At 46.8% G+C, this 23,607-nt stretch overlaps 1 protein-coding gene and 1 long non-coding RNA gene across 2 annotated transcripts; both read right to left on the reverse strand.

The window, feature by feature from the left end:
• Positions 1 to 17,343: 17,343 nt before the first annotated feature.
• LOC135392438 (uncharacterized) lies at positions 17,344 to 21,091 on the reverse strand. Its single transcript, XM_064623148.1, has 11 exons — positions 21,054 to 21,091; positions 20,914 to 20,979; positions 20,791 to 20,847; positions 20,384 to 20,729; positions 20,043 to 20,207; positions 19,753 to 19,939; positions 19,439 to 19,684; positions 18,313 to 18,484; positions 18,109 to 18,251; positions 17,639 to 17,786; positions 17,344 to 17,489 (listed from the first exon to the last, which is right to left on the reverse strand). Exons 1-11 carry the CDS (start codon positions 21,089 to 21,091, stop codon positions 17,477 to 17,479), a joined length of 1,581 nt encoding a protein of 526 aa, XP_064479218.1. The 3' UTR covers positions 17,344 to 17,476.
• A 1,103-nt stretch (positions 21,092 to 22,194) lies between these two features.
• Positions 22,195 to 23,282, reverse strand: LOC135393169 (uncharacterized). Its single transcript, XR_010422505.1, has 3 exons — positions 23,021 to 23,282; positions 22,530 to 22,566; positions 22,195 to 22,246 (listed from the first exon to the last, which is right to left on the reverse strand). It is a non-coding gene; the product is annotated as an uncharacterized LOC135393169 (long non-coding RNA).
• Positions 23,283 to 23,607: the final 325 nt, after the last annotated feature.

The following is a 23,607-nucleotide window of genomic DNA, read 5'->3' on the forward strand; positions in this document are numbered from 1 at the left end:
TGCACCATCCGCGGATGGAAGCGGGTATCCGCAGGATACTTGCGGATTCTGATGAAAATTTAGCACTTCTGGCGGTGTGCGGATCGGATGCGACTGGCTCGAGATCGGATGCGGATCGGATGCGGCTGCGAAGGCAGCGGATCGGTAGCGAATCGGATGCGGATATACCGCGTACTGTAATTTTTCCACCAGCAATTTATTTGTGTTGCGCGCCGACAGCGAGTGCAAGCTCAGGTTCACCTTTGATCATGCACGGCAAAGACGGTAGAGGAGGCATTCTGGCGTCTCGAACCATTTTTAAATTTACACAAATCGCCATGTAAAATCAGGATCTTTGAGCGCTATCCTAAACACGTTATCACGGTATCAAATCCGACGCCGCGCCGCTTACAAAGTTCCCCTGCTACGGACAACTATGGAATGCAGGGGACATCTTTCCTCATACCAACTTTTCTGAACACATTTGGTGAGGTGATTGGAAATGCCCCTCATGTGTCCAGCTTCAAAACAGAGTTGCACAAACTTGTTGGAAATCTTATTAGAGATACTCGGTTTTCTTCATTTTGTATGCGTTTGTGTGTGAATACGTGTACACTTTGGTACAATTGTGTATTTTATGTATGTGATTGTGACTTGTTATATGTTCATGGTGACGATATCCCAGTCATCGCACACTGCATTGGCGCCAGGCACCTCGTCAGGCTAATGCCTGTGTGCCTGGTAACCTCATTTCATTTTCTATTAAATCAAAATAAAAATCAATTGACTTGAATTGAAAATAGAGATCATCATAAATTTGAAGTCTGTCATCTCTTTTTTAACAATGTGAGGGTGATTACTTCATGGATGTGGAAGGAACAGGAGAGGATGACCCATCATTTAAAAATTCATTTTTTGTCCGTACTGTTCCTGAGTGGAATTTGTTGCCTATCGGTATTGCTCGGAGCGAAAGTGTTACAGTACTCGAGGACCTTGTTGACGACATTTGCACTGGTTGAGACTGTTAATGTACCTGCAAGAGTGATATCTTTTTGTGTGTGTGTACGTGTGAACTTGTTTTTTTTTATTCCTTTCCCTTGTTTACACTGTGTATTCCCTCCTGCTTGGGCCACTGTGTGGCTCGCAGCATTTCTAAATAAATAAACAAATTTGAAATGGTCATGACGGCTGCATGTCAGGAAGGGGACCATTTCCTTCGCAAATGAAGAGATACACAGAGGACACATGATGTTGTAGTAGTCACCCAAACCTGCTCTAACTTTAGACTTTAGGGCTAAACCTAGAGTTAGACGTTTACTAGACATCTAGAATTCTGGCTGTTATTTAGACGTCCAAAATTAGTTATCTACAAGACATCTCATAGACTTCTAAAACTATACTTGTAATTGTAGACGTCTTGTAGCTGGGCTTGTATATACAAATATACCTTGTGTTACCATACAACATATACCACATGCCCAAGAATTATGGACAAAACGTAAAGCAGGCTTCACCTAAAACGGACCCCATAGAGCCTATGTATTCTGGAACGAAAAGCGCGTGCTACATATTCTGCTCGCAGCGCTTTGCATTCGTTCTCTAATGACATCTTACTTCTGCCAGGACAAAACTTTTGAACAATTTTTTGGGCATGAATAGTGGGATCTTCAAGGTTCCATTCGAGTTCCAAATTTTGAACCTGTAAAGGAGCCTTCCATCGCCGCTCGAGCACGTTGCGGCGAAGCCTACGTTCAAGGCCACGCGCAACCACAGGTTTGGGAAATGGCTCATCGCAGAAGAGACTACAAGAGAAGACAAACAAGAAATAACAATACGGGGAGCAAAGGTTTGTGTGTAGGGGTATAGGATATAAACTAAAAACTTGACAGTTGTTAGGAGAACTAACATCGTTGAGGTTGTTATAAAGAGCAAACGTGAGTACATTATGGCTCTTACGAAGTCTGTTGGTATCTGCTGAAGTCTGAGCAATCAAACAAAACATAAAATAAAGGTGTGGTCGGAGTGAACGGCACAACAACAACAACAATAAATGATGACGATGAGATGGGGTCTCTCAGCGCGCAGGTGCGTACCCTACACCACTGCACGTGGAACGTTATGTGAAAATGATGAAGGAAGAATGCAAATACAAGAAAGAACTAAAATGAACGGCAGAAAATAGACCAACGACAGCTTAAGACGACATGTACTACTTTGCACAGGAAAATGTGATATCTGAGGTTCTACGATGTGCTAAGGTGTCAAACCAAGTTTATCGAGGATAGGTTCATAATTATAGACACCAATGTGTCGGTCATAGAGAATGTGCAATGACTCCAAGGGATTCGATGCTGTCATTGGGTCAATCTCTTATCTTTGAAAATTAGTGAAGCTAATTAAGTATACCATTGTAGTTAGCCATCGAACACTGAGGCGACCGGCTAGGAAAGATATCCGAGAGGCCAGGTATGTTAGGCGCCCTAACGGCACGTCCGGGGCTCTCATAAATTTTTAATAACAACTGTGGCCCCTAACAAAGGACAACCTGTATGTCCTCATGTGTTTCCATACTGACTCCCGGAAGAATTCGAGGCTCGCTCAAGTAGACCGAATGTACAATCGTATTTATGAAATATCGGACACACACACACAAAAAAGGACACGGTTGAGAAATTTAAGACATACACTAATAAAAGATTTGACTAAAATTGGCGGGCTAAAGCGTGCCTAACGCACGATCAACATTCAGTTTGCTTGTAGAAACAAGGTATTTTGAGGCACGATATAAGTTGAGTGAATGTTGGCGTGGATATATCGCGGTGACGTAGATGGTGTCGTCTAGACGAAAAAAATGCTGAAGGCCGAATGCTCGGCAGTGCAGAGAACCTACGGATACGTATGTAAAATGAGGGAAGTAAGACAACGATGCACGCACGCGCATGATGCTGAACTATAAAACCGATCTATATATTAAGAAACTCCTGAGTGGCTCAACACACCGTTTGTATAGACTGCGGTTTCGTTTTCGTTTCTTCTTTCTCGCTCTCTCCTTTTCTCTTTTTTTTTTTGGGGGGGGGGGCGTGGAGCTTATAAATACCTGAAGACAATTTATGGTACAGCTATAGGATGTCTCTCTGGCGAGGAAAACGCAATTGTAAAAGGCGGCCACGTGGCCCATTTGTATTGTAACACATTACTCTGCTCTCTTTTGATCACAATAATGTTCGTTGCCTTGTCAATGTCATCTGCGTTTTTTAGATACTGTAGATTTGTCGTTCATCTCGAAACTAAAAAAAAAGTAAAGAAATCACGACTTTCTGTTGTTTGAGTTTGATTTGCGATTTTCTGGCGACTTTCTGTCGTTGTCATCTATCAAAATCCATCAAAACAAGCACAATTTCAGACAACGAAAAAAAGGAAAATATCGTTCTGCGTTCCTGTCTTCATACTTAATACAGCTAACGCCGTAGTGGATCAAATCTATCCCTATTGCAGCCTAATGCCACGTGTTTTTCGACAGCCGTACTCCTGGCTTTTCTTTTCGTCAGTGGAGAGGGTGCTAGCAGGTGTGCTGTCTTATCAGCGTTCTTCTGAAGATTTACAATCTTGATCCAGCCGTACATGATCCCGCTTTCAGCAGACTGCTTGGGACTGTGTTGTTCGCTATCGCGTCTTTTTTCATTCGTACATCTTGGTTTCTGTAGGTGTGAAGAAAAGTTTATTGACTGGTTGATAAGCAATTGCGTGCACCACGTAAAACTCAGTTGCGTAGCGTCGATTACTAGTACGTATGAGTAATAAATGATGAATAACTACGAATGAATAAATACGAATGAAGCACGACGAACATTTGATTTACACGCAAGAGTTAGTGTCCTCTTCATGTTGGGAAAAACTTCGCATGGCTGCATATGCGATCACAATGTCCTCCTTTTAACGTTGAAGCCAAAATAAATGGGGGCAATTCAAACCGCCTTACTCAAACTGTGACGCAACATTCGCCTCAGCTGAATCGGGTCGTCTGGATCTTTGGACGTCGTTCCCGATTTTCGTTCTTAGCTCACCTCGCGTCATAGAGTCCACATCTAACATGCGTGACACGCGCTGTTCGAGTTCGAGTTCGACACTTAAACGTGGCCTATTTCCTCTTGTTTCTTGGATGCCACCTTCTTCCCACTACGTGACGTCACGTTTCTGATATCTCCTAGCCTGTAGCGCTGATGAATTTTCTTCTATGCTTTAACATATATTTGAGCCCATCCCATGTTGCGTCCCATTTGCTTGTTCACCGATGATGTAGGTTCTCTACGACACAATTTTCTTTTCTAGTCCTTGGCTAGAAACCATCCTAGTCAGCGCTGCTGCATGTGTCTCATCGCAGCGTGATGCATTTGGTTCCCAGATCAAGAAACATAGTTAGGACGTTTAACGTCTCCTGACGCAGATCTTTCCCTGCAGTATCTTGCTCAAATTATTTTACCACACCTCTGAAAATATCTCATAACTGTGCTTGTTCATCTCTGGTGTCCGAGGAGAGGATTAGGGTCACAAGGCGTGGTAGATTCTCAAGGAGTAAATCAACATTCTTTCCTGTTAATGATGTGAATTTAGCAACTTCCGTTGCTAAATAGCTGCTTGCTAGGATAGAAGAAAATTCATCAGCGCTACAGGCTAGGAGATATCAGAAACGTGACGTCACGTAGTGGGAAGAAGGTGCCATCCAAGAGACAACAGGAAAGAGACCACGTTTAAGTGTCGAACTCGAACTGGAACAGCGCGTGCCACGCATGTTAGATGTGGAAACTATGACGCGAGGTGAGCTAAGAACGAAAATCGGGAACGACGTCCAAAGATCCAGACGACCCGATCCAGCTGAGGCGAATGTTGCGTCACAGTTTGAGTAAGGTGGTTTGAATTGCCCAAGTTTATTTTGGCTTCAACGTTAAAAGGAGGACATTGTGATCGCATATGCAGCCATGCGACGTTTTTTCCAACATGAAGAGGACACTAACTCTTGCGAGTAAATCAAATGTTCATCGTGCTTCATTCGTATTCATTCGTAGTTATTCATCATTTATTACTCATACGTACTAGTAATCGACGCTACATAACTGAGTTTTACGTGGTGCACGCAGTTGCTTATCAACCAGACAAACTTTTCTTCACACAGAAACAAAGATGTACGAATGAAAAAAGACGCGATAGCGAACAACACAGTCCCAAGCAGTCTGCTGAAAGCGGGATCATGTACGGCTGGATCAAGATTGTAAATCTTCAGAAGAACGCTGATAAGACAGCACACCTGCTAGCACCCTCTCCACTGACGAAAAGAAAAGCCAGGAGTACGGCTGTCGAAAAACACGTGGCATTAGGCTGCAATAGGGATAGATTTGATCCACTACGGCGTTAGCTGTATTAAGTATGAAAAATAAAAGACAGGAACGCACAACGATATTTTCCTTTTTTTCGTTGTCTGCAATTGTGCTTATTTTGATGGATTTTGATAGATGACAACAACAGAAAATCGCCAGAAAATCAATACAAGCAAACTGAACGTTGGTCGTTCGTTAGGCACACTTTAGCCCGCCAATTTTAGTCAAATCTTTTATTTGTGTATGTCTCAAATTTTGCAACCGTGTCCTTTGTGTGTGTGTGTGTGTGTGTGAGCGCTATTTCATAAATACGATTGTACATTCGGTCTACTCGAGCGAGCCTCGAATTCTTCCGGGAGTCAGTATGGAAACACATGAGGATATACAGGTTGTCCTTTGTTAGGGGCCACAGTTGTTATTAAAAATTTATGAGAGCCCGGACGTGCCGTTAGGGGCCTAACATACCTGGCCTCTCGGATATCTTTCCTAGCCGGTCGCATCAGTGTTCGATGGCTAACTAAAATAGTATACTTAATTAGCTTCACTAATTTTCAAAGATAAGAGATTGACCCAATGACAGCATCGAATCCCTTGGAGCCATTGCACAGTCTCTATGACCGACACATTGGTGTCTATAATTATGAACCTATCCTCGATAAACTTGGTTTGACAACCTTAGCACATCGTAGAACCTCAGATATCACATTTTCCTGTGCAAAGTAGTACATGTCGTCTTAAGCTCTCGTTGTTCTATTTTCTGCCGTTCGTTTTAGTTCTTTCTTGTATTTGCATTCTTTCTTCATCATTTTCACATAACGTTCCACGTGCAGTGGTGTAGGGTACGCACCTCCGCGCTGAGAGACCCCATCTCATCGTCATCATTTATTGTTGTTGTCGTTGTGCCGTTCACTCCGACCACACCTTTATTTTATGTTTTGTTTGATTGCTCAGACTTCAGCAGATACCAACAGACTTCGTAAGAGCCATAATGTAAGTAGTATAGAAAGAAGTCCTATAGCCAAGAGTTTTCTCTAATCCAATTCCAATCCAATTCTAATCCAATTCCAATCCAATTCTAAGCCATAATCCAGTTATAATCCAACACAATCCAGTTCTAAGCCAACACAAGCCAAATCCAAAGCCATCTGATTGGCCGCCATTAGCCCCGCCCACTTCACGTTGATTGGGCCATGCTAAGCCTACTGATCTGATTGGCCGCCATTAGCTCCGCCCACTTTACGTTGATTGGCCCATGCTATGCCTACTGATCTTTGATTGGCTTACCGTAGCTCCGCTCCTTCATGCTAATTAGTTGGCTTGGCTCCGCCCAGTTCACGCTGAATGGCCCGTGCTAAGCCTACTGATCATTGATTGGTTGTCTGTAGCTCCGCCCCTTTATGCTAATTACTCGTGTCTGCCCACTTCACGCTGATTGGTGCATGCGTATGGCTGAGCACAGCTCCGCCCCTTTATGCCGATTAACTGGCTCCGCTGATTGATCCGTTCGAAGCCTACTGATCACTCTCCACATTTTCCAGACTTTCTAAGCCCTCTGATTGGCCGTCCCCCGTTTAAGCCCACCGATTGGCCCCATTCTAAGCCCGCTGATTGGCTGACTAAGTCCGCTGAACATAGCCTTCGTTAGCGCCCGCCAGATGGCGCGCTCGGCAGCGACCCTGCTGCGGCTTTATCTCAGACAGACAAGGAAAAAATACCTTTCAACGTTTATTGAGTACATGTTTGAGAAAAAGCATGGCGGTCTTGGAGAGATTGATTCCTTTGATGCTGGGCATGGTTCCACGGAAGTGACGGATCATGTAGACGTCTCCGGGACAGCGGCTGAGAAAAATTTCGTCCTCCGTCACGCGAGTGAAGGCACGTACGCAGCGATCGAGTAGCGTTCCTGTCCAGGTTAATGCCGGACCGCATAGGTACCACGTGCCACTCTCTGATGGCCAAGATGTCGCCAGGGCATTCGTGCGAGTACGTGTGCTTATCCTTCTCCAGCTTGATGCTCGCAGTACAGTTGCCAGCGTCCAGCGCCAGCGCGCACGAGACGAGCGAGAAGAGAACGAGGTGCCACATCCTTCCAGTGACGCAGGTCAAATGATGCTACTCCTACTCATCCACTGCATTATCTGTGCGGCGGGGGGGGGAAAGAACGCCAGGTGAAATCTCGCTATCTACGTCATCCACTCGAGCTTACCATATTCGCAGCTTCCGTACGGGTAGGAGTCCATGTCATTGTAGAGGTATCGTTTGTCGTCGTACGCCATCAGACTTCTTTTCACATTTCTGATGGTGTACATGCACTGTTTCTTTCCCACTATTGACACCTGTTCGTGCGATACGCTAGCGTGCTTGAATAGAGTATCGCGGTACGTATCATGGAGGAGGTGTTTGCGCACAATGTTCTTTTTGACCCCTTTAGCTCTTGCAACTTGTTTTCCCCCGGCTAATTTGATGGAATACATTTTGGCTTTCAAGCATATTACTTCCTCAATGGGTACGCTACCCGTTTCACTTTTGAACGCGCCAAGTCTACCGCGATTCCCCTCGCTGTACAGTGGATGATCACGATCGAAGGAAGACAAATCTAAATGGTCGTCGGCGATCGCGCGTAACTGATCTTCATAGTCCTTGCAGAATAGGCCGAGGATCAGAGAATCCGTGTCAAAGTAGCACGTAATCACCGGACAAGTGAGCTTACTCAACAGGGTTTCATAGTAGAACGAGTACATGGTTAACTTACTCAGTTCTAAAATCGTGAAGCCAATCTGCAGGGGGAAATCGCATCGCACTTTTCTTTTGCGCATTTCGTACATGACGCAATCGGGGGACAAAATTTCCATTCGCGCGCATTCCACCTGGCTCCCGAGGCGACTCGCCGTCTCCTCATCGAAGGCTACTCGAATGTCCCGCATATTAAATTTATTTAGTAGCGTACGCCCGAAGACCGCATTATTTGAGATTTTATAGAAATTTTTCTCAAACGTTGTGCTCGATGCGACGCGTCTGGCAACATTGTCCTCGATGTAGGGACGCAGGAATGGTGCCTGACGAAATTTTAGAATTCGGTGAATTTTTGTCACCCGCATGCCCAGTCTACAATAGAGAGCGAGCAGCGCGTAATGAACAACGTACTCGACCTTGTCCTTGCACGTGAGCAGCAGCTTTTTGCTGTTCGCCGGCTGATACATTAACTCTTCGAGGAGCTCTCGCTGGAGTGGCGAGAGCCATTCCTTCGGGACGACCGCCTTCTCAGGAGCCAGGGGGAAGTACCACGTCAGCGCGTGGATAGATTTTGGATACTCCAAATCGCACACGTACACGTATCCCACATCCGAATCTGTGGGATGACGCATAAAATCCACGGAGCTAAAATCCTCGACCCATTCGAAATCGCCGACGGGGAGGTGCTTTATCATACTGAATCCGTAAAGATTGTTGCAATCTATGTACGATATGTACACCTCCTCTTTATCGGGATCGTAGCCACTGCACAGCGGGTTGTTAGCCCGTAAATGACGCCTGCTCGCCTGACAGAGTCCACCTCTAACACCCGATTCGATGGTCCGATACATGTCCTCGTCGATGATCAGCTCCAATTTTGCCCGCATGTAATTTAGAGCGCATTGCCACGAATAGGATGCCAGCGAAACACAATGAAGCAATTCCAAACCGCGCGCGTCGTAGCACAGGCGTCGGAAGTGCTGCATTACGTCAGCATGTAACAGGGCATCCGTTTTCAGGTACAATGCATTATAATCCCTCAGATTCGAGCATCCAAAACGTTCAAATACGTGCAGCGCGTACTGATAGTCTTCATCGCTTATGTCCTCCCCCGTCAGATCGTTTCGAAAGGCGGATTTTGCCGGCAGAGCCAATTCGTCGTAGACCGCGAACGAGCTCACGTGGCTGTACGGGAATACACCTCTACGAAGCAAAATTTCGTAGTCGTCTCCAAATACCTGCTTCAGGCATTGGAACGCCTCTGCGCCCCCCATGGATTTGACGGTTTCCACGAGCTCTCCCAGCGACGAATTTAGGTACTGCATGGTATCTCTGAATAGGAAGGTGCCAATTTCGAACGATCGGATTTTTTCCATGGAACTGGCCACGATGAAGGGAGCTCGCTTCCACCCGAGAAGGTGAAATTCCCGCAGTAGTCCGGCCAAATCGTAGGCCAGATTGTGCACCATGATGGGCAGTTTTTCCCGCGTCGTGCACGCCACGTTACAGGGGTTGCACAGCGTCGCGATGTAATTTGTCTCGCCGGCAGTACAACGCTTGGAATGGTCATGGTGCCGGGCACGGGGTAGATCTTGCGCGAACTCCCGCCCGCAGTACGCGCAGTGGGTGGCAGCTCTGTGTCGTGCTCGTTGCTCATCATTCAGCACCATTTCCGCGGGGCAGGCGTTCAGGGCGATCATCTCGTCCCGCATTTCCATCAAAGCTCTGACGCACTGCCTCGCAGAATCTTCACCGTGGTGCGTCCTGATGCGCATCACCTTCGAGTCGTGGGTGCGTACGAGCACGGCACAGAAGCTCGAGGTGACGTGACGCTGCATGCCAACACCACTGGGCGCGAGCACGCTCTCCGTGTCCAACGCGACGACGTAGTTGTACTGCTGCTTGTACTGTATTTTAGTAAACTCTACAAAGTTTTTGCCCGGTTCGCAAAATTCCAATATGATTTCGTTTACGTCCGCGCACAGGCGACGATGTTTCGCCATGCTCTCTTCCTTGTTAAAAGAGCGCGTGCAACGCTCGCAGACGAAACGCTTGTCTTTCCTAATCAGTAACCGCTCGAGGGACTTGATTCCAAAAAAATGCTGGTCTATAGCCAATAAGTGAATTTTCTTTTCGTACTCGAGTTTTGGAGGTCGCGACACGTGCACTCCCTGATCGACGTACTCGTATACGTACACGGTTATCATGTTTTTGTCTTCGAATTCGTCCAGGTCAGAGTAGGAAACGGGGAAGCGACTAGGCCACCAGTACTCCGCTGCATAATTTTCATATTTTTTTGACCATGTATTCCAACTCTGTGGATGCAGGAGGGCGAGCGTGTTGTATTTAAAACACTCACCCTCCTTACGTGCCGGTAAATGAATATTTGTTAGCACGTTCCTGCGCTTAGCCAAATGATTGGGAAGTGTCCCATTGCATCCGAATTTTTTCGTTTTCACGGCGGAAATGCACATTTGAACGTTTTCGACGTCGGTGGACACGAACCCGCTCCCTTCCCGCTGATAATTTTCTGCGCGTCCCGTGGACTCCTGAATCACATCCATCAGGGTATTCGCGATGGCTCCGTCGCTGTGGACTTCGCGAGCAAATGCTATAAAGTGGGCAATGTGCGCGATTATCTCCCCACGAGTTTCCTTTACCATTAAAACATCCGAACAAATGCAAAACCTAAAGGGTATTCTTTGCGCTCTCAATATAGGGAACATATCGTGACAGTGACTCATTAAATATTGTCGCAAATCCTCTACTCCATGATCGTGAACAGATGCCAATAGCACGTACCTTTTAACGACACCTCTAAATGCACTGTCAGTCTGGAAGAAGGGCAGGAAAGATGTATCCACGTCGGGGTGCGATCGCATCACGTGAGCAGACAGTGTAGGAGGTGCGCCGTCCCGAGAATCGTCGTCCGATTCATCCGATTCATCCTCGATATCGTGAGGATCAAAAAAGCAGAACACACACCGAGGCACTGAAAATAAACGGATCCGTAAGAAACGTGCAACAAGTGAGGCGAATAACTTACTTTTGAAGCGAGTGAAAGCAGACTGTTCCCCCGAGGCGATCGCGCGGCTTATAAACCAGCAGCCATGCTGCATGTCAGAACACGTTGGGGCCATGTGTTTTATATCAAAGCTCGCATATTCCCCTGCTTTGGCAGTCGTAAATCATGTGTTCCGAGAAATGAGGTCACGGAGGAGAAACGAGGTCACGGAGCTTCATCGGCCATCCCAACACGTTGGAGCCATCTGTTTTATATCAAAGCTCGTGTACTTCCATGCTTTGAAGGTCGTAAATCACGTTCTCCGAGAAATGAGGTCACGGAGCTTCATCGGCCACTCTGCACGTCAGAACACGTTGGGGCCATCTGTTTTATATCAAAGCTCGGGTACTCCCATGCTTTGGTAGTCGTAAATCATGTGTTCCAAGAAATGAGGTCAAGGGGCCTCCGCGGTCGTGGTGCACGTGTCAACACGTTGGGGCCATGTGTTTTATATCAAAGCTCGCATATTCCCATGCTTTGGCAGTCGTAAATCATGTGTTCCGAGAAATGAGGTCACGGAGGAGAAATGAGGTCACGGAGCTTCATCGGCCCTCCCAACACGTTGGGGCCATCTGTTTTATATCAAAGCTCGCGTACTGCCATGCTTTTGAGGTCGTAAATCATGCTTGTCAAGAAATGAGGTCATGGAGCCTCGGCCGCGGCGCTGCATGTCTCAACAAGTTGGGCCATCTGTTTTATATCAGCACGCTTTCTGTAACCAAAAACAAAGGGTTCGCTTATGCACTTTGGTTTCCAAGAAGTTCCAAATGTCCTTCGCGTGCGCGCGCGCGCATCGTAAATCACGTGCTGTTCCTGCGTGATTGTGTAAACAGAATCGCACCACCCTTGCGCTCCTCCAGGGGTGCTTTATATAAAAGTTGCGATATATACAACTCATTTGAGGTCTGTGAAGCTACTTCCGTCGGTTGACTCTCGGTGAAGCGCACAACGAGAAAGGTATGTTTCACTATTGTCTTCAAGATGAGGAAAGTTGGGTAATAGTTGTCCTCATTTTCAGTTCATTTGGCGTGCGTAGAAACTTGCGCTGAGAGATATGTCATCTATTTTCGAGAAGCTGGATAAACTAAAGAAACCCGGTGATGGGGACATTCAGAAAATGAGCACTGTTCCGAACAACGAAAAGCTCGACGTGTTGGACTTGCGCAAAGTGGATACTATGTACGGGGAGACCGTGTACGTGGAACTCCTGATGGACAACGATAAACGCGTAAAGGTGTACCTACCCAGTCGCTTTAAGCGACTGACAGATGCAGATTTGCAAGAAATGCGAGAATTACCAGATCTGAAACTAGAGAAGAAGGAGAGATTCAGGGATGGTAAAAGAGTCGCATCGCCCGACATCATCTTTACTCACGCGAAGAAGAAGTGACCGCGAGACCAGCGAAAGTCCGCGTCCCAAATGTAATCAGCAGTAAAATAAAAATACATGTATTTCTGATTTTAAGTGTTGTGTTGTTGTAATGGATTAGGAAGATAGGCTGATATGATGGGAAGCTGTATTAATAGAATGATATGATAGGGAGCTATAGCGTGTATTCATTGACTAAGCAAGTATAGTTTGTGGGGGAGCTATAGAGAATAAAGGACACCAGGCGTTTTTAAGCGACAAACAACTTTTCTAGCAGCTTTATTGATTTTAGGTCATTAGCGGCGAGATTATCGGAAAACAGGGATACAATGCTCTTCAGTGATTTCCCTTTCGCCAACAATGTCGCCGCGATACAACAGTACACACCACACATTGGAGAATACAGGCTTTGGATACAGACATCATTATATTCGTCGACGGTGAGGCGTTTCAACTCGGGTTCGATGGGCGGCAATCCGAAGGAATCAAAGTAGATGAGGTCATCCTTCATTTTCGCGTACAAAATCCAGTGCTCCCCAGCTTGCTGTCGCCGATCGGTGTTCACCACGATTATACCCGGTCTATCCAGTGCGGGCAGACGGTCGTCTCGAGCGTATACACCGCGAAAGAGCGCCGAAGTGTAATCGTTGTACTTCAGGAGTCTCTCGATATCTTGCTCGAACATTGCTAATCCAGTGTGACGTTCCTGTTCTTATCGATGGACATAATTCGCACACTCTCGGACAGTACCAATACGGTCGTGGGTTCGGCTAAGGCACGTCGGAACTTGAGTTGCAGACGAACGTTTCCACGCCTGATCGGTGACAGGTGGACGGAGGATTGATCGGGATCCAGATCGTAGTACAGTAGGAACTTGTTTCCAACGTAGTGGTCGTATTCGTAGGAGACGTGCTTCTCACACAGCTGCTCCAGGAGGTTGAAGTAGCTTCGGTGGTTCAGGTTATTGCTGAAGTCGAACGTGTCTATTCGCTGCGTCCCGTTCACGGTGAGCGTCGCCGACTCAATGTCGCAGTTCACGAATCGGTACGGGTCCCGATTGAATGCTCCCTGGTAGGCTCGGGTGGGCACGAATGCGACCACCACCTTAGACGGTATCTTCTCTGGAAATAAATCTTCCAGGCATGCATCCAGGTTGCCAACTGGTAGCGAACGAATACGCGATTCACTTCCGGCCAGTGTGTAGAGAGCCTTGCGCTCCTGCAATTCCGTTTCGTGTCCGAGGAATAGGCTGGGAGACACGGTGATTTTCTTTATGTACAAAGTGGCACTGATGAGTTCCACTTTATGCGTGTGCTGCTCCTGATCGGTCTTCATAATGCGGAACGCGTCGGAGCCTTGATAAAAAACAAGCCTAATTTCCACTCCCGATATGAGTAGCTTAGGCTGCAGGAAAATGTCCGAGTTGATCTTGGAAACCAGGTCGATGGTCTTGCCGCCACGTGTGAGGTTGTATCGTTCGGCCGGTCCACGAGCGCGAATGTTGTTTTCCGTTTGACGCGCTTCTTCTTGCGTGTACAGACCTGCTTTATGCACGGTATTTTGCTCAGTGGTGCTGGCGTGAAGCAAAATATCCAAGTAGCTTCTATAGCTATACAAATCATTATTCGTAATCATGGTCTGATTCAAGAAGACGGCTACGTTCTTGAAAAGCGAGCTGGCGAACGCGTTGACGGGGTAGACCTCGTCGTAGGTCGTCCGATCGCCAGCCTGTGTTTCCGGTAGCGAACCATCGTCACGTACGATGCGGACTTTCGTCACTATGTACGCGGAGTTCAAATCGAGATAGTGGTGCCCCAAATTCGAAAGCTGGAACTCTATGACGGAGGATATGTCAGCGACCGGGTAGAATACCTCATATTCCCCCTTCAGTATATGCCACTGCGTTCCCGGCACGGAAAATAACTGTGTTTCCGACTTATCCAACAGAGGAGTGTCGGGATGTACGACGTTAATCGTGTCCATCTCGCAACTAAATTGTGGCCGCGCAACCAGCGTGATTTATGCCGTCGAAGACGTCCGGTTTTCTCCTCTTTCTTCGCCCGCCAGCACCCCCGAGGTCGCGGAGAATTTCACGGCCCGTATCTTTCGCCGATCTCTTAAAGGGACAGTCGCATTCTCCGAGGTCAATTTCGAAACTAATGCGAATTCTGATTCCTTGCCGACCACTGAATTGGGCCCGAAAATACCATTTCGATCCGCGGCGTACTTTTCGCGCAATCCGATGAAAAGGAAATCGGAATCCTTGCGCCCTCGCTCTCTAAAAGTGGGAGCAAACGTCACCCGGATAAGGCCAATCAGCGCGCGGCCTGGGTAAATGCGAGCCGCGCGCCTGTGGCCTGTTCCGCCTGTTCGGCGATCGCGAAGCGAAGGCGAAGGTAGCAAACATGGAGTCTGAAAACGAGAGTGATGTTTCTGTGTCTGGGGGAGATTCTGACGAATACGTAAGCGGAAGCGGCGACGAGTTAATGCTGGATGATGACCCATACTCTACGGACCCAATGCCTCTGGAACCCGCCGACCATGCACGAGATGTGGCTGCGGCTAACCCGCGGGATGACATTTTCAGGTGACGTATCTCTTTGCATGGTTGCCGTCGGATGTGCGAAACAGTTTAGAATGTTGAAATTGTTGTCGGCAGGTGTCTGTGTGGAGTCTGCGACCCACAGGAGCCCGACGAGCGCCTGTGTTGCCATTCTGTTGCCAGGGTGGTAGAAATGTGCAACAGTGCCGCCGTGCAGTGCATAACACAACACCCATTGCTCAGGGACATCTGCCTCCGTAGGGAGCTTCTTGTGGTGTACGCGCCTCAATTCTGCCGCTATGATCAACATTTTAGGCGACTCAATCCCCAGGACCACAGGTAAGCCTGCTGCAGTGCTCTTCCGTTTGCTATGATTACGACCGTAATGATTTTTTTTCGGTTTAAATGACCTCCCATCAAGATTCGGAAGGGTAAACTCGGGTGCTAGTCGGGTGTTGTTGGTTACGCAAATTGTCGAACCTAAAGTGGACAGGGGTTGTATACAAAAGGGCGGCTATTCTCAGCAGCTTTTTGGCCTCCACAAGTTTGTCCCCCATAAATCATAAGCGTGGCCGACAGCCGTGGAACGACCCAGAATCCTGGTCCAACAATTCTATTAGGAAAAGTGAAGCAACACAGTCGCCTCAGCTAGTCTCTACATGCTCTCAATTATGCCAGTTAGCCATGGCCTGATTGGCAACACAAAACCCTGATTGACAGATATCCAGTGGGAATTCTGAAGGATAGTCTTACAAGTCTGAAAACAGAAGCATTTGAGGTGCCAATAAAGGGGGGGGGAGCATGTTACTGAAGAATGTAAGAGTAATATATTTTGGGAGAAATTGGATTTTGCCGGAATTGCAGGGAAGCTGGTTCGGGAGGGAGTTAGCTGTTGGAATCAGGTTCATCCTGAAAGAGGCGGACCATTTTTCTGTTGTACTATGTTGCACACCTGCCAACCTTCCACATTCAAAATGCGGGAGACCCCGGAACTAAGAAAGGAATGCACAGGCTTTGAACTCCAAGGTTGGGATAGTGTCTGTTCTTCTGTTCTAGCCATTGTCTTCCCAACACTGTGAGAGATTTGGCAGGTATGCAAATGCCCACAAGATATACTGCTAAACAAAAAGAAATGTCATGTGGATTTGTCTTTTCCAGCTGCCTGAGGTTCACGGCATACTCGTCATTCACGAGATGGGTCTGGGGATACCTTGGTCCAAGGAACAGACGACAGGTTCCTGGATGCGTTGTCCGAGCCATCAGGAGGGGGTTCCCATCTACGTCCTATCAAGGCTATCAGCGTTAGGACCATTGAAGCAAGGGTGTCTTGACAAGAGAGACAAGCTGGTGCATACTGATGGCTGGAACTGGAGACATGTAGTGGCAAGACAAAACTTTTGCTGACATAGGCACACTTTGTGTAAATGAGCCCTTGGTCATCCCCCTTGCCTCCCATCAGAGGTTTTGGAGGATACTATAGGTGTGTGTTGTACGGATAGGTTTATCCGTACACCACACACCAATAGTATCCTCCTAAACCTCTGATGGGAGGGAAGGGGGATGACCAAGGGCTCACTTACACCAAGTGTGCCTATGTCAGCAAAATTTTCGTCTTGCAGCAATTTTCGTCTTTTCGTCATTCCAGTGTGGGGGATGTTTTGTCTTGTCACTTTGTATCTCCAGTTGCAGTCAACAGACTGTCTACCCATCTGTACAGCAAAAACTACTACACGTGGCAGTATTAGCTCTGGCATCAAATCCAGACTGACTAAGTTAGTGCCGAGGTGGGAATATTTTGAACTCTCTGTAGATTGTCAATGCGGTGTAGTGACGGGAATAAAGAATTACCTTATAATTGTATCGATTTATTGTACAGTGGAGTATGACGGAGGGGGAATAACGAAATATCATAGGTTTATTTGACTCCCATTATGTATGGGAGGCAAATAAACCTAAGCTATTTTATTATGTTGTGCTGTGGTTCTACATTAATTTGGTGTGAAGTCTGGGCGGTTACAGGTACGCTGCCACAGGGATGTTCGGAGGGTTCATGTTGGCAGATCCATATCTGGTGTACTAATACGCTATGCAAGTCTCTCCTTTGTTTTCCTCTTCCTAGACATTTATTCCTTGTTAGGATACATTTTGTAGGCAGCCACTGTGGTTACGTTCCCTGGTGTTGCAGGTGTATGCTCCTGAAAGAAAGGAAAGAACAGATATTATTTCATGTTCTTGGTGTATAAAAAATCAATAAGGCTATCATTCTATAATGTTCCCCTGAAAGGGTCATCTGCACGCAGGCAAAGCCTCTTGTGGCAAAAGTTGGGTGGCCCTGAAAAGGGCCGTTTTTGTTGCTGGAATCAAGGCTGGTGCATCCTGGTCGGCTGTCAAATTTTATTGCCAGTAGGGAGCCACATTTACTTCCGGAACCTGAAATAAGAAAATCAAATTTCAAAGTCTTGTGCAACGCTCCTCCAAGGCATACCACATACAGCATACTACGGGTTTAAAAAAACCCCTAAAACTTCAGAGTCTAATCATATGCCAGCTTTTAAGACAAAATTGGGGCATGCACATACCTTGATTGAAAACGTTCCATAGCTTCTTCCAAGGTTGGCCTTTCACCATAAGAGGCTGACCGTGCTGGGCGAGCTTCCACTGCTGGTGGTTCTTTGTGTTTCTGTTTGATGCGACGTAACACCTCTGCTGTAAGTGCCGTCGCATATTCTGTTGAAGGAGATAATTGCAACATGATCTCACAGGCCAATCGCCGTATAAAGTTTATATTTCTGTTTTTAATGGGGAATGAACAGTTCATGAACAGAGCAATGAAAAAAAAACACCATTTTTGTGGTAGTTTTGATAGAAACAGGTGATACAGAACAACGTTGACAGCTGTTTTCTTTTTTTATCACGGGTACGAGAAAAGCACCATGCACACCCCCTTTTATCGCTCTGTGAAGTTTTTCATCTACAGCAAAAAGATGGACATCCTGTACTCATGACCGTGGGTACACTCATGTTCAGCGCACCACTGCCAGGTACATACCGTACGTTGCATCTTCCTTCACAGGTACCACAAGCCATGCCTTCTTAACCTTTGAAGGCTTCAGGCGGTACTGCTTGGACCCCTCTTTTTCCAATTGCGCACGGTCAGCATTTTCGTTATAGTGAAGTACGGCCAGTTGTGTCCTACAACATGAATAATGATGTTACAATGTTCCTTCGAAAGGCCCGCCCATGCATTTAATACCTGGCTAGCATTCCCTCATCATGGAACGAAAATGTCTTTGGCGTGAAGTGCAGCATGACGCTGTGGAAGGCTTCCAGACCGTACGTTTGGTCTTGGGAGGACAGCTGAGGGATGTCCTTGAGGAGGGCAGGTGCTGCAATAATGTCTGTGACCTTCCTGTAAGTTTCACTGTCTGCAAAAGAAGCAGAGAAGAAGCAAAGCCACAACCGTGAGTTTGACATGAATACGTACATGAACATGTACGTTCCATATATGGTGACGAGAATCATGTTATTGAAGGATGTTATGAGTGCACTGCCAATGACCAACGCTTGCATGCCAGTTGTGGGCATCAATGCAAACGTCTCCCCACGAGATGCATTCATGAGCATAGTAACACGTATTGTTCCCCTTTGTGATCTTCTGGTCATACTGGAACTGCATGACGTTAGTACTGTGTTACTTTTTTACGCTTCTGCCATCCCCATGCGCCCCCACTGGTTTCTCAAGCTGAGATTCGTTTCTCAAACGGTGAAGCCAACATTTCTGCCCGCCACTACAGTTTACTATACTTCGACCTGATTTCTGCTTGCTCTCATTCTATTCTTTCGCCTTTGTAGCTAGGCTTTTCCAACGTCAATCCAGAATAACTTTTCTGCACTCATCCATACGTGCACAACTTGCTGTTCTCCTCGAAATGGCAGAATGGGCCTGTTGGTACATGACTGAATTAAAACCGGAGCACGGAACACGGTTGTCTGTGTTCCGTGCTCCAGTTTTAATTGTGGTTCTCTGCTGTAGCTCTACACGATATAATATCCACTTGACTGAAATGTAACCCATGAGCAAAACAAAACTTAGACAGTTTTGGGACCCACTTCAGTTGAGCCCCCTCTCCATGCCATGACATGCAAGAACAACCCGTGTCGTTCATAGCACTCCATCGTTTTATTGAATGAGCATTGTTTTATCAAATGAAACTTTTCCAGTTGACCTCTGTCCAGTAGTCAAGTCGACAAAATCATGTTGCAAGATGGCCAGTTTGCCCCCTCATATTGACAGCAAAGACGTATTCACGTAGAGAGAAAAAAAATGAAGAAGGAAAATTTTGCTCCAAAAGACGTGGATGCCAATGTGAAATGCTTACCTTCCTTCAACCACTCACGGGGTTCCGAGGTCGCACCATGGTAGCAAACTGGGTAGACGGGATCATCATGCTCATGGACGTCCACAATGTGGTTGAGGGCCGACATCCACTTTGCAAGACATAGGTCGCCGTCTCCTCCACTCGTCTTTGGGCACCAGTAGGCATGGCGAACGAGGCTATCAACCCACAAGTTCACCACTTGATGGCTTGCAGAGCGGCCAAGTGCCAATAGCTTCTTCTTTACCCCTGGGAACATCAATTTCGTTGTCATTATCCCCAGGAAAACCATAACAGTATGCACTTGGTATAGGCACCTTTGACGACGTGCCACACATCAAAGCGATGTTTTATCTGGGGGCAGCAGTCCCTCATCATCGCCTTGTTTCCAGTGTGTCTGTCTGTAATAAGGGTGTCTACGACCATATCATTCCATTCAAGGAATGCCAGGCACCTCTGTAACCCATGCTTCTCCATGGCATTACTGCTCGATACCTCGGTTGCCTGTACAAAAACATAAGCAAAACAGCAAGCATGTGGTAGATGTTAGCCTTCTCCAAAGTTCCTCTGAAACAGTGAGGAGCAAAGCAAAAACTGAAGACAGTACCTTGACCAATTCAAAGTGTATTATGCGGTTGGCAGTGGTCTCGAGCAGGGTGTAGGTTCCATAGAGGGCAGTGTGTCCAGGAGAATCACATCTCCCATCTCCGGCAATGGTTAGGGGACGTGGCTGCAGCTGTCCAAGGAGTTCCTTCTGTCTAGTCTGATAAACCTTGGATTATTGCGGAAAAAGCAGTATACTGTCCATTAGAAGGGGACTCGATAACCAAGTTCTTTCATTCTTGTGGCTCCTCATCAAGAGGGCAAAATATGGGCAATACAATATTGCCTTTTATGTGCAGTAGTGCTGAGTTTGTACTGGCTGTTTCATGCAGATGGCATACTTACATAACTGACAGCGGGAATGAGGTACTCCTTCTGGGTCCTGTAATACTGCGACTTGGACAGTGCTGGCACCCTCAACATTTCAAACATGCGAAGAGCCTTTGCCACGTTCATCCCAGAAAACAGTATGGCCGTACACAGCAGCACGTTGCCCAAAGGTCTGCTTCCGACCCAGGGTTGACTAGACCAGATTCGCTTCCTGCCGCAGCTGCACGTTGTCGTAGCTTGTACCCATGTCCCTCTTGGCTTTATTGTGGTGGTAAGCTCACTGACACCACAGCACAAGAATTCCGACAGGAGCTCTCGCAGACTAGACTCGGCAACAAGAAAGAGGCGTTCACCTTCCTCCCTAAAAGGAGGAGACATGCACATATGAGGTGTTGTTTCTTTGCCCATGGCCACGGACTCACAGTTGATGTATATATGGTCTTGAATGATGGGACCCTGGAGGGCTGCCGAGTTCATCACTGCAGAAGGCAGAGTTTGCAATGCAACTCTTTCCATTATCACAGCACTAAGAATATTCAACTCACTCTTCATCGTCAGAACTTTCCACCACGTCCGACGTATGAAGTGTAGCATCATGTGGGTCGGGGATGCTGCATGTAAAAGATTAAATCATGCCTGTGAATGATGTTTAGGGTGATGTATGTGGGTTACACTAAGAAATTACAGTAAACTATCAGTAACTTCACCCCGCCCAGTATCCATTAGAGCTTGCTTGAGCTAAGCAGTAATTTGAGCCATTGAATGTATTTTACAACACAGTAAGTATACCAGGGAAACCACTGTGTGTTTGAGTGAAGCATACATTTCAATTTATCCATTTTTAACTTCAAGGGAGTTCACTACATAAACGACTGAAAATTCTTTGTCTCATCTTCTACCTGAAGTAATGAAATGGCCTTCTGTAAGAGACCTAATGATTACGGACTGTGATCACAAGGCAACATTTCATTTCTTCAGCAATAAATATAACGCAATGAATTTCCAGTTGCTTCCATTACTCTGTCTAAACCCTCTGTATGCAGGACGCTAAAGGTACCTACGGTACTAGAGGTGTCTGTAAAACCGCACATCAGAGTCACGTACCTTGTCGATCCAAACGTGGTATCGAGTTCTGGCACTACATCTGGCGCTGTACCTGGCTCTGGAGTTGAGGCCCTTTGCACACCAGTATCGAAATATTGGTACGTAGACTGCGATGCAGTTTCGCTGCCTCTCATGTCCCCTGGGACACCTTCAGCCAGTGCCAAGGAAGTTTGTGGAGGAAGGCTAAGCTCAGTCTGCACAGTTGTGCTCGACGCAACAAACTCTGTCTGAGTGCCTGTGTACAAATACACGTTTCAACCTTTACACAATAACTGTTCTTTCTCAGTACCTAATGTACACAAAGGAACAGCTGTTTGTGTTCCCATGTGCCTCACATCCTTCTTTACGGCTTCCTCACGATCAACTGGGACTAAGGTATAGAGAAACCCGTACTGGCTGACTGTTTGGTATGGCACCAGAGGTTCCAGTAGTAATCCATCCAGTATAATGGCTGCAAGACATGGGCAACAGGGAGAAGATATGTATGCAGCTGTCAAAAATACCAATTTTTCTTTGTGCCATATTTTCCCTTTTTACTCTCCCACATGCCGCAATAAAAAAAAAATAAAGAAAAGGATTAAGCATGTTGTGTTTCTCTCTGGTGCAAAAACAGGAGAAAAGATGTGCACCAATCTCCTAGTGGCATCCCCGTTACGGCACAGTGAACTGCAGTGATAGATGTTTACATACAGCCTTCTGGATAATCCCCTTGTGAGATGCGCCTTGAAGTGGGAAGTGGGTCCCCAGCACTTGCTTCAGCCATGACCTCCACATCTGAAATATGGCCTTGAGTGTTAACACTCAAAAGAATATGTTGTGGGCCTAGCGGGTACAATAACTAACATAAAAATGACTATGAAAATAAATCTTCCCCTTTGCGGTCCCTGTTCCACTGGCACAGTTATTTTCCTGTCCACATTACGTTGTAAACACTGGCAGCCACATCACACAAGATTCCTTTCACAGAACTCGACAATTTTCAGGGCCCGTACATAGCCATTATTTTGTGGGACGTGCAAAAAGAATTGCAATTTTTTCGTGGCTTGACAAAACATACCAAATCCAGTTGATCCCGTTGACGTGCTTGCTGCCGCCTGAAATAGAGCCAGAAATTAGCAACAAGGCTGCAGTAGAATACTGATGCAACGTGCTGTGTCTCGGACGTAGCCAAACACAGATTGCGGTGTTTTCACATCCCTGAATGCTGCCATCAGGCTTACACTATGAACTGTAGAAACATCCACTAGCTGCAATAACATTAGAATAACGCTGTCATGTGAGACTGTTACGTTACTCATAGCTCTAAGAATACAGGCGACCATTAGCACAGCAGTAGCAACACACCAATCCTTTTTTTTTTTTCGAGAGTACGCGTACTATTGCGTCAGGATGCTGCAATCATTGTAATAGTTTTTGTACATTAGTAGCCGGTGTGACTGTGACGTTACAATCGGCGGCGAGGCCAGCCGGTGTTCGCGATGATCTTTACTGTGACAACTGATATTTTTCATCGCAGCGTAGCTGTGACCACGCAGGATTGTCACTTACCTCCGTTACTGGTTCCTGCCCTTGTTCCCGATCGAATATGGTAGGCACGGCGTCAATCTTCAGCCGCTTTCGTTTCTGCTGTAGCCCGAGTCGAACTTGCAATACATCGTCATCAAAATAGGCGTCGTCGGCGAAATGACACGAACAGACGCGTGAAACATTCAGTCCTTGGGCCACACCACAGCAATGGCTGGCGATCGCTGCCTCCCACTTTCGTTTCGTCTCGCCATTGCGAGGTCGGTGAAATGTAAGCTCAGGATTCGCGTTGTAAGTCTTTGTGCACCCGGGCACGTTGCACCGGTTTCCTGGCTGTGACATCGCACGTCAACGGCGTGAAATCTTAGGGCACACGCTGTGGTTCAAAGTACTTCAAAGCAAATGCGACAAGACAACAAGAAAAAGGGTCAGACGCACGCTCAGACACACACCGAACTCGGCGGAAAGGAGCGCCTCCTTTTGGTTGGTTTATCCGGGTGACGTCATCCAGTGTCGGCGCCTTGCGGGGATTGCCGTGCGCGCCGGAAGCGCGAACATTTAAAAATCGTTTCTGAGTGAACCAAGTGGATTAGTGCGGAGAAAATTTGCCG

The sequence above is a fragment of the Ornithodoros turicata genome, chromosome 4 (assembly GCF_037126465.1).
Source record: "Ornithodoros turicata isolate Travis chromosome 4, ASM3712646v1, whole genome shotgun sequence".
Taxonomy (NCBI): domain Eukaryota; kingdom Metazoa; phylum Arthropoda; class Arachnida; order Ixodida; family Argasidae; genus Ornithodoros; species Ornithodoros turicata.

What these genes read in the sequence shown, in the direction of transcription:
- LOC135392438 (XM_064623148.1), bottom strand. Translation starts at nt 21,091, where the DNA reads ATGGATACTGGGCGGGGTGAAGTTACTGATAGTTTACT. An exon ending in AGACCATATATACATCAACT is followed by an intron (nt 20,730 to 20,790) that starts GTGAGTCCGTGG and finishes TCCTCCTTTTAG; the next exon opens with GGAGGAAGGTGAACGCCTCT. An exon ending in CCGTGAGTGGTTGAAGGAAG is followed by an intron (nt 18,485 to 19,438) that starts GTAAGCATTTCA and finishes CTTCTTTTGCAG; the next exon opens with ACAGTGAAACTTACAGGAAG.